At 45.7% G+C, this 15629-nt stretch overlaps 1 protein-coding gene across 1 annotated transcript in view; it reads right to left on the reverse strand.

The window, feature by feature from the left end:
• Positions 1–82: 82 nt before the first annotated feature.
• Positions 83–15629, reverse strand: part of MLH1 (mutL homolog 1) — an 84426-nt gene continuing 68879 nt past the window's right edge. Inside the window, exons 14-19 of the mRNA XM_065932971.1 lie at positions 7644–7752; positions 5640–5703; positions 2467–2631; positions 2141–2233; positions 1735–1848; positions 83–547 (exon numbers count right to left, since the gene is read on the reverse strand). Coding sequence (XP_065789043.1) covers positions 380–547; positions 1735–1848; positions 2141–2233; positions 2467–2631; positions 5640–5703; positions 7644–7752 — 713 coding nt within the window. The 3' untranslated portion in view covers positions 83–379. The remainder of the gene's footprint in view (positions 548–1734; positions 1849–2140; positions 2234–2466; positions 2632–5639; positions 5704–7643; positions 7753–15629) is intronic.

A 15629-nucleotide genomic window follows, 5' to 3' on the forward strand; every position in this document is an offset into this window, starting at 1 on the left:
AAAGCATAAAAAACATAATGTCTATCACCTGATATTAGAAATGCATCAGAATATAAAGAATCAAATCAATGCATGATCTATATAAAATTTTCAAGGCCATTCAGATTTATTAGATGTCCAACAGGCTTTCAAACTGCTTTTGGCAGTCTTCAACACAATCAGGTATACACTAGGTGAAAATGGATCTAGGTAAATTTCATTTGTAATGAAATTAAATAAATCATGCTCAGGACAAATTTGGCTATTTATTTACAGTCAGTTTGCCACACATGAAGCAGCGCTCCTAGTGAGAAGGCGTACGTGAGGTAAAAGTTCCACCTACCGACATCAGGACTCAGAAGGAAGAACAAACCACCCCCGAGTCCCCAGGCGACCACAGTCAGCACCTCTCAAAGACTTTGTACAGATCAGGCAGGTTAGCGAGCTGCAGGACGTTCCCATCTTCTGTGAAGTGTTTTGGAGGCAGCAGGTGGGAGCAGAAGGCTTTATAGATGACATGCTCCACAGTCCACTTCCAGGGGTTTGCAGCGGAGCCGGGCACTTCACTCTGGAAGAGACAAGGTAGAGTCCACATCCCAGGGAACGCCGGGCCTGGAGAGATGGGGGCTTACAGTGGGGCTGTGCGACCTCAGGCCTGAGAGGTCTCTTTTCCGGGCCAGCCTCGCAGGGATCCTGCGGGCCTGAGCACGGCAATGAGAGGGTGAAGAGGCTCAGCCGTGGCTCTGTGATGGGAGCTGTTTCCATTCGGGGACAGTGCTCACTGTAGCGGCATCTAAAATGAGGTCTCCTCCCGACTGTGCTGCCTCAATGGCAGCGGTAGGAAGTACACTCCCAAATCACCACAGGCCCTGGGAGCCTTTGAACACACCATGAAACTGGAGCACCGCACGTCACCTCAGGACGGGTGCGATCACCAAGACGGTTCTGTGTATAAAGTGATACATGTCCATCTGACACCACAGGCAGACCTTGTTTTATTGCACTTTGCAGACTGTTGTGGTTTTGTTTTTAAACACAAATTGAAGGTTCTGGCAACCTTGCACCAAATCTATTGGTGGCATCTCTGCAACAGCATTTTTAAATGTGGGTATATATACTGGCTTTAAAGACACAATGCTTTATTACACTTGACAGGACAGTGTAAACATAACATTTTATATGCACTGGAAAACCCCAAAATTTGTGAACTCGCTTTACTGCAGTGGTCTGAAACAGAACTTGCAAAATTCTAAGGACTGCCTGTGTCTCAGTCACCTCTCCTCACCCAAACAAAACCTCCAAAATAACTGTGGATTGAAAAGCGCTGTCATCTGACGTGGAAACATGCAGAACCCAGGGCCCTCCCTTAAGAAGAGCTGGGAACCTGACCCACTACAGCCAGGTCCGTCTGGCGCAGCAGTGTCAGAAGCAGAGTGAGGCACAAGCCGCAAGAGACGGGGAGACTGGCCAGGACGTGCCGGCTGCGGCTGCACCCCCTTCCAGGCTCACAGTGGGAGACACGGACCCCGGGCCCTGGACTCCACCTGCTTCTCACTACAGTGGCTTGTCTGTACATCTGACAGTGAGATCACTCTAGGGGTACCTCCCAGTAGTGTTTCAGAAGGAGATAAAATTTTTAAGAGCTGACCACTGTGTTAAAGCTGATGTGCCTTGGATCGTAGGAGTTCAGAGAGGGGCGGGCTCATGTGAGCGCCCATCCCAGTTCTGGAGTGCCCGAGTGTATCGCCCTCATACCTGCTGGCCTGAAAGGGTCGACTCTGCAGACACGTACTGCTTCCGGATGGAGTAAAACATCGCACATTCCTTACTGAGGCTTTCAAAACATTCCTTTTCCTCATCCCAGTTCACCTGGTCCAAAGAGAGAATTCAATAAGTCAACATATGTACATGCTTTAAACACATTTCATTTCTAAATGGAGATAACAGACGACTTAAAAAGGACACGTGATTTTTAGGCATGAAAGCTGTAGACCAGAATTGCTGAGTACTGCTAGGGTGGGTGGGGACGAGAGGGGCCTTAGCCTCGTTAGCTTTTCCTCCTCCTCATCACAGACGAAGGTGGAGCTGCAAGCCTGCACCGCCCTGCCCCCAGCACTCATCCCCCCACAGGACTGTCAGCAGGACGAGCTCCATCACTTGCCTCAGTGGCCAGTCTGAGGATGAAGACAGGCAGACCCTCCAGCGGGGGCACATAGTTGTCGATCAGAAGGGGTAATCCAACCAGGTTCCCTTCCTGGACAAGGGGGATAAGAAAACATGCTGTTAGACCAATTCCATCTCCCTGGCGCTTGCTCCAGGTCCTGTCCTCAGACTTGCCATCCTGGGCGACCAGGCTGGGGCCTGGGGGCAGCAGAGCCAAATGCTTAGAGAGCCTTCTCTGCGGGTTCTCTTTAGGTCTGCTCACCAACTGAACACAGTAAACCTAAGTCCCAGAGGTCAAGGGGGACAAAAACGGCCATCACCCACCTCATCAATCTCCAGAGAGAAGTAGTCTGCAAGCATCTCAGCCTTCTTTTTCAGAAACTCGACAATGTACTCGGCAAGTCCTTCCTTGGGACCGTCCTCCTCTGTCCAGCCACTCTCGGGACTGTCTAAGGCGAGCATGGCCAGGTCAAAGAGCGGTGCTGGCTCCTAGGAAGGGGCAAGAACATCAGGAGCGAGCGTTAACAGGGCTTCCAAACACTGGCTGAATTCCCGCAAGACCATGGTCACCTCAGCAGGCGAGAAGCCACAAATCTAGCACTCATTCCTCAATTCCCCCAAAGAAAACACTTGAAAATCTACAAAACAAGGTTGTCCTCCTCACCAATGGCCATTTCAGCAGAGATGGCGTCACCGGCGCACAGACCCGCTGCAGAGCCAGGAAAGGCAGCCACTGGGAGGCACGCCCTCCCGCGCGGCTCTAAAGACCTCGCTTTCGTATTTCTAGAAACTCACGAGGCCGAGCCTTCACTTCTTCCTACCGCCTTACTAAAGCAAGGGGGAGGGAAAGTAAGTTAAAGCGAAGGACATTCAGGTAAATCATCTGATTAGGAAGGAGATTGAAATCTATTGTGAAAAGTAAGCTTCCTAAGTTTTCATCCATTTCTCCCCTTTGAATATTGTTACTGTTGTCATATTAATACATTTTACATGTTATAAACCCACAGTATACTGTTCTTACTTTTTCATAACAACAGGTCTTTCTGTTAATTGACTCTTCTAACTATCCTAGATGTTTATGCGCTCGGTAACAGAGCTCTACAATACATGAAGAGTAAAACAGAACAGTGAAGAGAAGCATACACAGTTACATGGAGGCTTCCATATCCTTTTCCCAATAACTGACAGAAAGTCAGTATATACAAGACGTTGGTGTCACCGACAATTTGAGACACCTGCCATTTGTGGGACATTCTACTCAACAAGACCAGAACACAAATTCTTTTCAAATGCACATGGAATATTACCAACACCGATTATACTCTGGGCCATAAAACAAGTCTCAATAAATGTAGAGGATTCAACTTTGTTCCCTGCAAAAATGGAATTAAATTAGAAATCAATAGCTGATCTCTGAGAAAACTCCAAGTAATCTGAGACTAAATAATATACTTCTAAATAATGTGAGGGTCAAAAAAAAATCAAAAGGAAATTTAGAAGTATTCTGAACTGGATGAAAATGAAAACTTATCAAAATGTGTGGGAAGCTGCTAAAGCAGCACTTGGGAAAATTTTACAGCACTTTAAGTAGAAGAAAGGAAATAAAGAGGAGAGCAAGTATCAGGGAAGCTGAAATCAGAAAACAACAGAAGAAACCAAAGTCAGTTCTTTGGGTCCAGATTGACAAACCTCAGTCAGACTGATCAAGTTAAAAAGAAGACATAAATTACCAATATTAGGAATGAGAGAGATTACATCATTACAGATGTACAGATATTAGAAGAATAAAAAAGATTATGAACAACTTTATGCCAATAAATTTGAAAACCTAAATGGGCAAGTATTTTTAAAGGCCCCTCAAAGCTAACATGAATAGCTCTATATCACTAAAAATTTTACTTAAAAATCTTCCTATAAGGAAATCTCCAGGCCCAGATAGCTTCAACTGATGAATTCTACCAAACATTTAAAGCATAAACAACTGTAAACAAACTCTAAAGCATAAACAAACTGTAAATAAATTCCATCAGAAGATGGAATAACTATTTCTCAACTCATTCCATGAAGCCAGTATTTGATACCAAAACCAGACAAAGACAATATGAGAAAACTACAAACCAGTAGGACTTCCCAGGTGCCACTAGTGGTAAAGAATCCAATGCAAGTCTTCCAATGCAGGAGACGCAAGAGATATGGGTTTGATCCCTGGACTGGGAAGATCCCCTAGAGAAGGAAATGGCAACCCACTCTAGTAGTCTTGTCTGGAGAAGCCCATGGACAGAGGAGCCTGGTGGGCTACAGTCCACGGGATTACAAAGAATCGGACGCAACTGAGCACTAGACCAAAAACTAGTCTTATGCATGAATACAGATGTTAAGAGTTGTAAACAAATTATGACAAGTCAATCCCAGTAAAATATAAAAAGGGTAATATATCATGTACAAGCAGGGCTTATCCCAGGAATGCAAGACTGGTTTAAAATATGAAAACCAATCAATATAATTCACTATATTAACAAACTAAAAAAAGAAAACCATACAACTATCTGAACAGATACAGAGGAAGCACCTGAAAAAAATTCAGCCTCCCTTCCTAAATAAAAACCTGAAGCACACGAGGAACAGAAGAGAACTTCCTCAGCCACCCTGTGGGCCATCTACAAAAACCTGCATACTCGTGGTCAAAGGCTGAACGCTTCCCCCAAGACTGAAAATAAGAGTATTTCCATTCTCGCCACTTCTGCTTAGCCTGTACTTAGGTTCTTGCCGGTGCAACCAAGCAAGAGAAAGAAAAGGCATCTGGGTTGGAGAGGAAGGAATAAAACTGTCTTTATTCACAGATGCTATGATCATATACCTAGAAAATTTGCTGGAATCAATAAAAAAGCTACAGCTAATAAGTGAGTTTAACAAGGTTGCAAGATAGAATTACCAAAACACTTGTACTTCTATATAATAGCAACAAACTGACAATTTTTTAAAATGCCTTTTACAACAGTATCCAAAAATTGTGACTGTTAAGAAAAAAACTGAGAGATTTTTCTCCCCAAAGTGGTCTGTAGTATAGGCTCAACACAATCCCAGTAAAAATTCCAGAGGGCTTCTGTATGTCAGACGTGAAAAGAAGATACAGAACTACATGGATAGCATTAGGCAATCAATGAGAAGGTTTTGAAAGAAATGGACTAAAATTGTTAGCTGGGGTTGTGTCTGGGTCACAGGCTTTAGAGAATGTTTATTTCTGCTTCTATGTCTTAAGTTTTAAGTAGATATGTATTAGTTTCTATAATAATAAACATTTAAGTTGGCTACCAAATGACTGTTCTGCTTTGTATAAAACTATTATAAGGATACTTCCATATGAAACTCATACATAAACTATTCTAATCACATTTAGAAACACTTATTATACAACAAATAAGATAATGGGGTAGGGCTGTTTTCAGAAATGACCAGCTGTTGAAGTCTCAGAAATGAGAAGCAGGAAATAAACTTACCGATAACCTCAGAACACCAAAATTGGCAAAATCATAAATGAGAATCTGGTAGAACAGTTCTTCACTGAAAATAAAAATGAAGTGACTTTAATTTAAGGAAAAGCAGAATCTGCTTGAGAGCCAGGGGGCAGGGACAAAACTGGAGAAAGAACCCAAGACCTGGTGGGGATGAAGATGCACTGCCTCGCGGCGGCCTCTCCAGCAGTCCTGGGATCTGCACCACCAGGGAGAAGGCGTCCACATCCGCTCAGAGCATGGAGACAGGCTGCCCTGCGTCACCCGCGCGCTGTCCCCACCTTTCTGGCTGTAAAAGGCTCTGACACCCACTGGTGACAAAGTCAAGGAGTTTTTGCTCACTTTTCCCCACTGGCAAAGGATCATATAAGCCATTTCTTTTACCACCCACCATCTAGAAGTATGGGCTGTACAGGGGGGCAGGGGACTTCCCATGTAGTCAGCAGTGGGCAGACTCAGGGGGCATCGGGGGGGTGGTTTAGGCGGCTGTGAAGTGTACAATATGCTGAACTACCTGCAGAAACAACTGAAGTAACTGAACTCTACAGTTATGGAAGAAATCTGCACCACACAGGTCTTGTTTAAAGACTTGGCTATCAGCGTAGCGAAAGCGCGGCAGCAGGGACACCGCGGTACCCGGAGAGCCGCTGGCTGGTCCCGGGTCAGTCGCGGGGAGGGAGGGAGCCGAGTCTAAAGCCCCTGCTCTCACCCGGGTCACATGCTCGCTGGGAAACTTCACATTTATCAGCAGCTAGGATTCTAGGACTGCCCTAGGTTTCTAATCGTAAAGTGAAAGAACCGAAACAATTGTGATTTGGGATCTTGGAAATCATGCGTTAGATTTCCTGGCAAAGAAAAAACAAAGGGAGCAGGATCCCCAATAACCGGTAAGAGCTCCCTGGCAGAGCCCATGGCTCCTGAAGACAGACAGTGGCCCTGAGCTGAGCTCACCAAGGGTTTCCGAGTCTAGGAGGAAGGAGTCACCAGCATCCAAGGCCGGGGTGTGCCGGCAGCAAGCTCCCCGGTGGGGCGGTTCTAGCTCAGGGAGGCCCCCCCACTCAGGGCCAAGCGGCACTGCAAGGCCTCAGCAGGACGGAGCCCCATGAGGGCCAAGCGACGGTGTCCAGGGGTGGAGGGTGGCAGCGCCGCCCACCTGAACTACCGATTCGAGGTCATATTTAACAGAGGTTCTAGACTAAACAGGAGCTCATCCGCCAAGACTCCTGGAAACCACCATAAATGTCATCGGCTACATGCTGGGCAAAGGGCGGCTGCTGAGTTGGCCCATCTCATGCTCATGGACCCCACTGGCTCCTCGGGGCTAGAACAGGCCTTGGCTCCACCCCAAAGCTGAAAGGAAAGAGGTGTCAGGACCTCTCACTCTCCCCGCCCTGGAGGCTGCGCTGGCTCGGGCCAAGGCCCACGTGATCTCCCTCCTCTCACTGTGCAGCGGGGTGCCCTGTTATAAAGGGGGGAGCGGGTTCTCCCTCAGAATCTCCCAGGTGCTCACCTCTGCCCTCCCCCCCCACTACTTGAATTCAATCCGCCCCTGCTCACGGGACCTGGTCCCAGCTTTAAATCCAATCAGCTGGATTTGAGCAGCTGAGAGCTGGCGTTGCAGAGCAGCCCGCAGCCCCTGCTGTCCACCACACAGGCTGGAACACCCCCGCCAGCTCCACGCTCTCAACACCCGGCTCATAGCAGCCAACCAAACCCAGGGGTCTCACGTCATTTTACCTTCAGAAAACCCTGTGAATTAACAGTGACACCCCACTTTTACAGGAGAGAAATCCGAGACTCAGTTATCAAAGTGACTTGGCCGTGGTCACATAAGCAGTAAACGGTTGAGCCTGGGCGAGAACCCGCACGTGTCTGACTCTGAGGCTGGGCCCTTTCTGACGGTCACCCTGCTCTCCCCTGCTTCTCCTGCCTCTGTGTGCAGACCACCCTCCCAGCAGCTCCGCGTCTCTCATGTTTGCACCGATTTACCTAAGTCTGGTGGTGTTGAGAAGGTATAACTTGGTCTGATGCTGTGCCAAGGCCCACTGGGGATTCACGCAGCCCACAAAGGAGTGGTTGTGCAGCATCTCCCGGAGAGCTGGAAAACAAGACACGGGTCAGGACGGGCCCCCCAACACCTCCCTGCCCCCCGAGCACCAAGCACCAGAACTAGACGACAGATAAGCAAAGGTGCCCACATGGGAAACTCCTGCTGAAAACACACACGAGGAGGGAGTAAGACAGAATTAATCTTTCAAAATGCAACGAGAAATTGCCAAAAGATTACGGAGTACTCAAAGATCACAATCCAATACAAAGCAGGAAGCCACAGAAGTAACAAGAGCTCTGAAACCCTCTATGAACTAAGACACCGGAGGAACTGCAGGATTCATGGACTTCAGTTTGTGCAGACTATGAAAAGCCTAGGAATGGGGTGAAATGGGGACTGTGACAGGAGATCACATGCCCCTTCTGCAGCCAGGATTCACGCTAAGCAGGCTGCCTGAAAAGTCCGTGGAGGTTTTGATTTAAACTGATTCCAGGGCTAACTGTTCCTCCAGGTCCCTCCTAGAATCAAAGACAAATTCTCTCTGGAGAAATTAATCTTCAATTCAGACTTCAAATAATTCCTCACAGGTAAAGAACCAGGACCTCTGTGGTCAAAACTAGGCACCAAGAATTAGAATCCAGAAGAAATCACACAGTATCTACCAAGTTTTAAAGATTGAAAATTCCAGTAAAGATGATAAAACAGCAAGCATGTACAGTGCGCTTAAGAGGTATTAAAACATGAGTAAGTCACAGACTATCACAATGATCATGGAAAGACAAAATTCATTTCACCTACATGTGGAATCTAGAAAATAATATAAGTGAACGTCTACAAAACAGGACTCAGAAAAAAAATTTATGGTAACCAAAGGGGAAAGCGGATATCAAGGGATTAATTAGGAGTATGGGATTAACAGATATAAACAAGGACCTAATCTACAGCTCAGGGAGCTATATTCAATATCTTGTGACAACCTAGAACAAAACACAATCTGAAAAAGAACGTGTGTGTGTGTGTGTGTGTGTAACAATCACTTTGCCGTACACCTGAAACTAACAATATTGTAAATCGGCTACAGTTCAACTTAAAAAACAGGAAGAAAAAAACAAATAGAAACAACAAACACTCTACATAAACTTTCAAAAAATAAAGGAAGACAGAGTAATTCCTACTTTACCAGACTAGCATAACCCTATCCTAACCCTAAGATGAGAAAACATTAAAAAAGGAAAATTTTAGGCCAACATCCTTGTGGGTCACAGATGCAAAAATTCTTAACAAAAAATTAGCATATCAAGCAATATGAAAATAATATAAACAAGAAGAGATTAGGCCAGAAATATAAGGTGATTTAGCATTTGGAAAATCTCACCATATAGACAGAATAAATGAGAAAAAAATAATCATTTTAACAGACACAGAAAGAGTATTTGACAACAACAATTTTTAAATAAAAACTCTCAGAGACTGTCGTAACACCGGCAATCCAGTGGTTAAGACTCCACACTTCCAACGCAGGGGGCGCAGGTTTAATCCCCTGGTTGGGGAATTAAGATCCCACAGGCTGTGTGGCGCAGTCAAAAAAAAAAAACCAAAAATACCCTCAACAAACTAGGAATAGAAAATAACTTCCTTAGTCTGAAAAACTTATCAATGAAAAACCTCCAACTAGCATCATGTTTAATGGTGAAATAGTAAATGCATAATTTCCACAATACAGGAAAAGATAACAACTCCCATGCTCACTCATTCTATTTGACATTGTATTGTGGGTTCTAAACATTGTAGTGAGGCAAGGAAAGCAAACCAAAAATATGAAAGGAAGAAAAGTAGAACTTTATCTGCACCCTCGGCAAGCTCATGTGACACAAGGTCTTTTGTACTTTAATATGGATGGATGGATGAGGGTAAAAATTTCATGGTAAACAATGGGGAAAATGATTTTGACTCAACCTTAACAATTAAAATCAAATTTTTTAAAAAGCTCATATTAAAAAATGATCAAGGAGATTTCAAAAAAAAACAAATAAAATGTCTAAAAATAAAAAATACAAGAATTGAAATTAAAAAAAATCAAGACCCAGGTTTCCCTGGTGATCCAGTAGTTGAGAATCCACCTTGCAATGCAACCCAATACGCCAGTTTGATCCCTGGTCCAGGAAGACCCCACGTGCCGCAGAGCGACCCAGCCCGTGTACAAGTGCTGAGCTCACAAGCTGCAGCTGCCGCCGGCGGCGCGTGCTGAGCCCGCGATGTGCAGCAGGAGAAGCCACCGCGAGAAGCCTGCGCCACTCACTCCCTCTCACCACAGCTACAGAGATCCACCACAGCCAAAAAATCAAAAACAAATCTTAAAACAAAAACCAAGACCAACTGAACAGAGCAGACAAAGCCGGCAAGGCAGTTAAAAGGTAGATCTAGCGGGAGCACAGCCTGACGAAATGAAAACAGGAAAGCTTATGCAGAGCAGAGGAAAATAACATGTAATTAAAATTGCAGAAGTGTTGGGAAATAGGGAGAGACAGTATCTGAAGACTCTCAAGACAAAGTATCAGAGAATGTCCCAAAAGTGATGAATGATACCAAGCCTCGGCTCCAGGAAGCCTGACAAAATCTACCTGAGATAAACAGAATACCAAAGAAAAGAGACCTTAAAAGCACTCAGAGACAGAGGAGAGATCACCACAAAGTAAATTACAGGACTGACAGGGAATTCTCTGGCAGTCCAATGGTTAGGACTCCATACTTTCATGGCCAAGGATGCCAGTTTAATCCCTAGATCTCCGCAAGCTGCACAGTGAGGCCAAAAAAAAAAAAAAAAAGACCGACACTTGAATTTTCAACAATAGTAGGAGCCAACGATTGGTAGACTAACACCTTTAATGCACTTAAAGAAAGTAACTGCAACTCTGGAATTTTAAACCCAGCAAAGAAACTTATCAAAATAAAGATGGATTAGACAAAACCAAAAGCTTTCCATCCACGGCCCCACTGAAAGAGGAAGTAGGTTCGTACACCATGAAAGGTCTGAGGAAAAGAATACTGAGCAAAAAATACTGGATAAATTCAAAAAACAGAGTTAACAATGTAATATGGAAGAATCAGATACATAGAAATTGTGAATGTAACACCATATACCACAACTAAATCTCAGGTGGACAAGAGATTTACATATAAGCATTTTAGGAGCTAACAAAAGACCATATATTTAATTATCCCAGAGTGAGCAAGAATTCCCTAAATAGATAAAAACGGTCTGTGTGATAAAAAGGACTGTGTGATACAGGAGCCATTCAGGGTGGTGGAACACCAGGACGTGAAGCTCACCTCCTTCCGCAGGTACATCAAAGATATATCTAGGTGTGGAGGGACTCTCACAGAGCATCTACTAAATGTTGGCAGAAGACCTCAGACCTCTGCAAGGGCAAGGAAATCGCATGTAACCCAGAAGGACAAAAAGCAAGCAAGCGTGGAATGAGACTGGCCCTGGGCCGCGGGGAGGGAGCTGTGGAGGAGGAGAGGTCCTGCGTGCCGGGAAGTCCCCTCAGCAGCAGGGGGATCGGCCAGGACGGAGGGGGAGCGTCAGAGCCTCAGGGCAGAGCACGGTCTGGTCTGTAGCGGTCAGCACGGACAGGCCAGACCAGAGAGCTCCGCGCCCCCGGAGAGCGGGCCTGGGGAGAGGACGGGGTGCTGTGTGCACGCAGCAAGGGGGCTGCAGCCTGGTGTGACCACAGCCGATGGTCTCTGAGGAGGAATCCCGAGCCGCCGCAGAGGCCAGGCACCACTGTGTGGGGGGCGCGCGAGGGGAGCGGAGGCCCCACCATCACAGCCATTCTTCCTACGTGAGGCTGCGGGTGGCAGGACAAGCTCCAAGAGCGGTCGCTAGTCGCTGCCGCCCCCTGCGCTGCAGGAGCAGTCTCAAGCTGCGGGCTACCCCCTCCCAGCCTCCAGGAGCAGTCATCCGCTACCTCCACTCCCATCACAAAGCTTCTGGGCTGCACATGAGCTACCACTGCCACTGAAAAGTCCATTACCCAGCACCAGCTGCTGCATTTGCACACCCACTGTGTCAAGGGGAGAACGCCCAGCACTGGGCACAGAGCCGACAGGCGCCTGTACTGAGAACAGCCCTCCCGGGACTCCCCTGGTTGTCCAGAAGTGAAGGCTCAGCACTCCCAATGCAGGGGGCCCGGGTTCAGTCCCTGGTCAGGGAACTAGACCCCACGTGCTACAACTAAAGATCCTGCACGCCACAGCTAGGACCCATGCAGCCAAATACATAAAAAAGAAAAACAGTCCTCACATTATATGGAAGCCACACAAGCTACACAGGGACACGCCCACAGAGAAACAGCCCTCCAGGACTACTCCTCCAGCAGCAGATAACGGTCTCTCCTTACCCCACACGGCAAGAGGATGAAGGAGCAGAGAAAGCGCTCCCAGTTAAACGATCAGGAGAATTCCCCAGAAAGAACAAACAATGAAACAGACCTAATAGACACTGATTGCAAAATGGAGATAATGAAAATACTCAAGGAATTAAGAAAGGTTATTGACAGAAATCTCCAAGGATCACTGTCTTGTCATGGCAAAAGGGCTTGTGCAACTCAGTGAAGCTGTGAGCCATGCCGTGTAAGGCCACCCGAGGCGGCTGGGTCCCAGTGCAGACTTCTAATGAAACGTGGTCCACTGGAGGAGGGAATGGCAATCCTCTCCATCAGCTCCTCATAGCAAAATTCAGGCTTACACTAAAAAAGCAGGGAAAACCACTAGGCCAGTCAGGTATGACTTAAGTCCCCTACAAATATACATGGAGGTGACGAATAGAGAATAGATTCAAGGGATTAGACCTCGCAAACAGAGCACCTGAAGAACTATGGACAGGGGTCTGTAATACTGTACAGGAAGCAGTGAACTAAACCATCCCAAAGAAATGCAAGAAGGCACAGTGTTATCTGAGGAGGCTTTACAAATGACTGAGAAAAGAAACGAAGCAAAAAGCAAGGAGAAAGGAAAAGGTACACCCAACTAAATGCAGAGTTCCGGAGAATAGCAAGGAGAGACAGGAAGGCCTTCTCCAATGAACAGTGCAAAGAAATACAGGAAAACAGCATATAGGCTAAGACTAGAGAGCTCTTTGAGAAAACTGGAAACATCAAAGGAACATTTCATCCAAAGATGGGCACAATAAAGGAGAGAAATGGTAAAGATCTAACAGAAACAGGAGATCAAGGAGATGGAAAGAACATACAGAAGAACTGTACAAAAAAGGTCTTTATGACCCTCATAACCATGATGGTGTAGTCTCACTCAGAGCCAGACATCCTGCAGTGTGAAGTCAAGTGGGCCTCAGGAAACATTACTATGAACAAAGCTAGTAGAAGTGATGCAATTCCAGCTGAGCTATTTCAAATCCTAAAAGATGATGCCATGAAAGTGCTGTGCTCAACATGCCAGCAAATTTGGAAAACTCAGCAGCAGCCACAGGACTGGAAAAGGTAATCCTCATTCCAATTCCCAAGAAGGGCAGAACTAAAGAATGTTCACACCACCAGACAATGGCAGTCATCTCCCACGCTAGTAAGGTAATGCTCAAAATCCTCTAAGCTAGCCTTCAGCAGTATGTGAACCGAGAGCGTCCAGATGTACAAGCTGAATTTAGAAAAGGCAGAGGAACCAGAGATGAAATTGCCAAAATTCGCTCGATCATAGAGAAAGCAAGGGAATTCCAGAAAAACATCTACTTCTGCTTCATTGACTACACTGGAGCCTTTGACTGTGTAAATCACAACGAACTGTGGAAAACTCTTAAAGAGATGGTAATACCAGACCATCTTGCCTGTCTCCTGAGAAACCTGTGTGTGGGTCAAGAAGCAACAGTTAGAACCCTGTATGGAACAACTGACTGGTTCAGGATGGAGAAAGGAGAACGGCAAGGCTGTCTGTTTACCTTATACGCAGAGCACGTCATACAAGATGCCGAACTGGATGAGTTACAATCTGGAATCAAGATTGCCCAGAGAAATACTAACAACCTCAGATGTGCAGATGATACCACTCTAATGGCAGAAAGTGAAGAGGAACTAAAGAACCACTTGATGAGGGTGAAGAAGAGTGAAAAAACCATCTTAAAACTCAATGTTAAAAGAAAACTAAGATCATGGCATCCAGTCCCATCACTTCATGGCAAATAGAAGGGGAAAAGGTGGAAGCACTGACAGATTTCCTCTTCCTGGGCTTTAAAATCACTGTGGATGGTGACTGCAGCCATGAAATTAGAAGACAACTGCTTCTTGGCAGGAAAGCGATGACAAACTTAGACAGTGTGTTAAAAAGCAAAGATACCACATTGCCAACAAGGTCCATATAATCCAGGCTATGATCGCTCCAGTTATCATGTATGAATGTGAGAGCTGGACAATGAAAAAGGTAGGGCAATAAAAAAATGATGCTTTCAAACTGTAGTGCTGGAACAGACTCTTGAGAGCCCCTTGGACTGCAAGGACATCAAGTCAGTTAATCCCAAAGGAAATCAACCCTGAATACTCTTCTGGAAGGACTGATGCTGACGCTCTAATACTCTGGCCACCTGATGCAAAGAGCTGACTCACTGGAAAAGACTGATGCTGGGAAAGATTGAAAGCAGAAGAAAAACAGGGGACAGAGGATGAGATGGTTGTATGGCACTGCTGATTCAATGGACATGAGTTTGCATGTGAAAACTCCAGGAGATGGTGAGGGACAGGGAAGCCTGGCATGCTGTAGTCCATGGATTTGCAAAGAGTTGGACACAACCTGGCGACAGAACAACAACATCAATCAATAGAAATGAAGAATATTATAAAAAAGAACTAGAAACTAGAAAGAGGAACCAAGAAAAAGTTAGAAAACTCATTCGCTAAGATGAAAACTGAACTAAAGGCAATGAATCAGTTCAGTTCAGTTGCTCAGTTGTGTCCGACTCTTTGCGACCCCATGAACCGCAGCACGCCAGGCCCCCCTGTCCATCACCAACTCCCGGAGTTTACTCAAACTCATGCCCATCGAGTCAGTGATGCCATCCAGTCATCTCATCCTCTGTTGTCCACTTTTCCTCCTGCCCCCAATCCCTCCCAGCATCAGGGTCTTTTCCAATGAGTCAACATTTCGCATGAGGTGGCCAAAGGATTAGAGTTTCAGCTTCAGCATCAGTCCTTCCAATGAACACCCAGAACTGATCTCCTTTAGGATGGACTGGTTGGATCTCCTTACAGTCCAAGGGACTCTCAAGAGTCTTCTCCAACACCACAGTTCAAAAGCATCAATTTTTCAGTGCTCAGCTTTCTTCACAGTCCAACTCTCACATCCATACATGACCACTGGAAAAACCATAGCCTTCACCAGACGGACCTTTGTTGGCAAAGGAATGTGTGTGCTTTTAAATATGCTATTTAGGTTGGTAATAACTTTCCTTCCAAGGAGTAAGCGTCTTTTAATTTCATGGCTGCAGTCACCATCTGCAGTGATTTTGGATCCCAAAAAAATAAAGTCTGCCACTGTTTCCACTGTCTCCCCATCTATTTCCCATGAGGTGATGGGACCAGATGCCCTGATCTTAGTTTTCTGAATGCTGAGCTTTAAGCCAACTTTTTCACTCTCCTCTTTCACTTTCATCAAGAAGCTTTTTAGTTCCACTTCACTTTCTGCCATAAGGGTGGTGTCATCTGCATATCTGAGGTTATTGATATTTCTCCCAACAATCTTGATTCCAGCTTGTGCTTCTTCCAGCCCAGTGTTTCTCATGATGTACTCTGCATATAAGTTAAATAAGCAGGGTGACAATACACAGCCTTGATGTACTCCTTTTCCTATTTGGAACCAGTCTGTTGTTCCATGTCCAGTTCTAACTGTTGCTTCCTGACCTGCATACAGGTTTCTCAAGA

Source organism: Muntiacus reevesi, chromosome 4 (assembly GCF_963930625.1).
Source record: "Muntiacus reevesi chromosome 4, mMunRee1.1, whole genome shotgun sequence".
Lineage (NCBI taxonomy): Eukaryota > Metazoa > Chordata > Mammalia > Artiodactyla > Cervidae > Muntiacus > Muntiacus reevesi.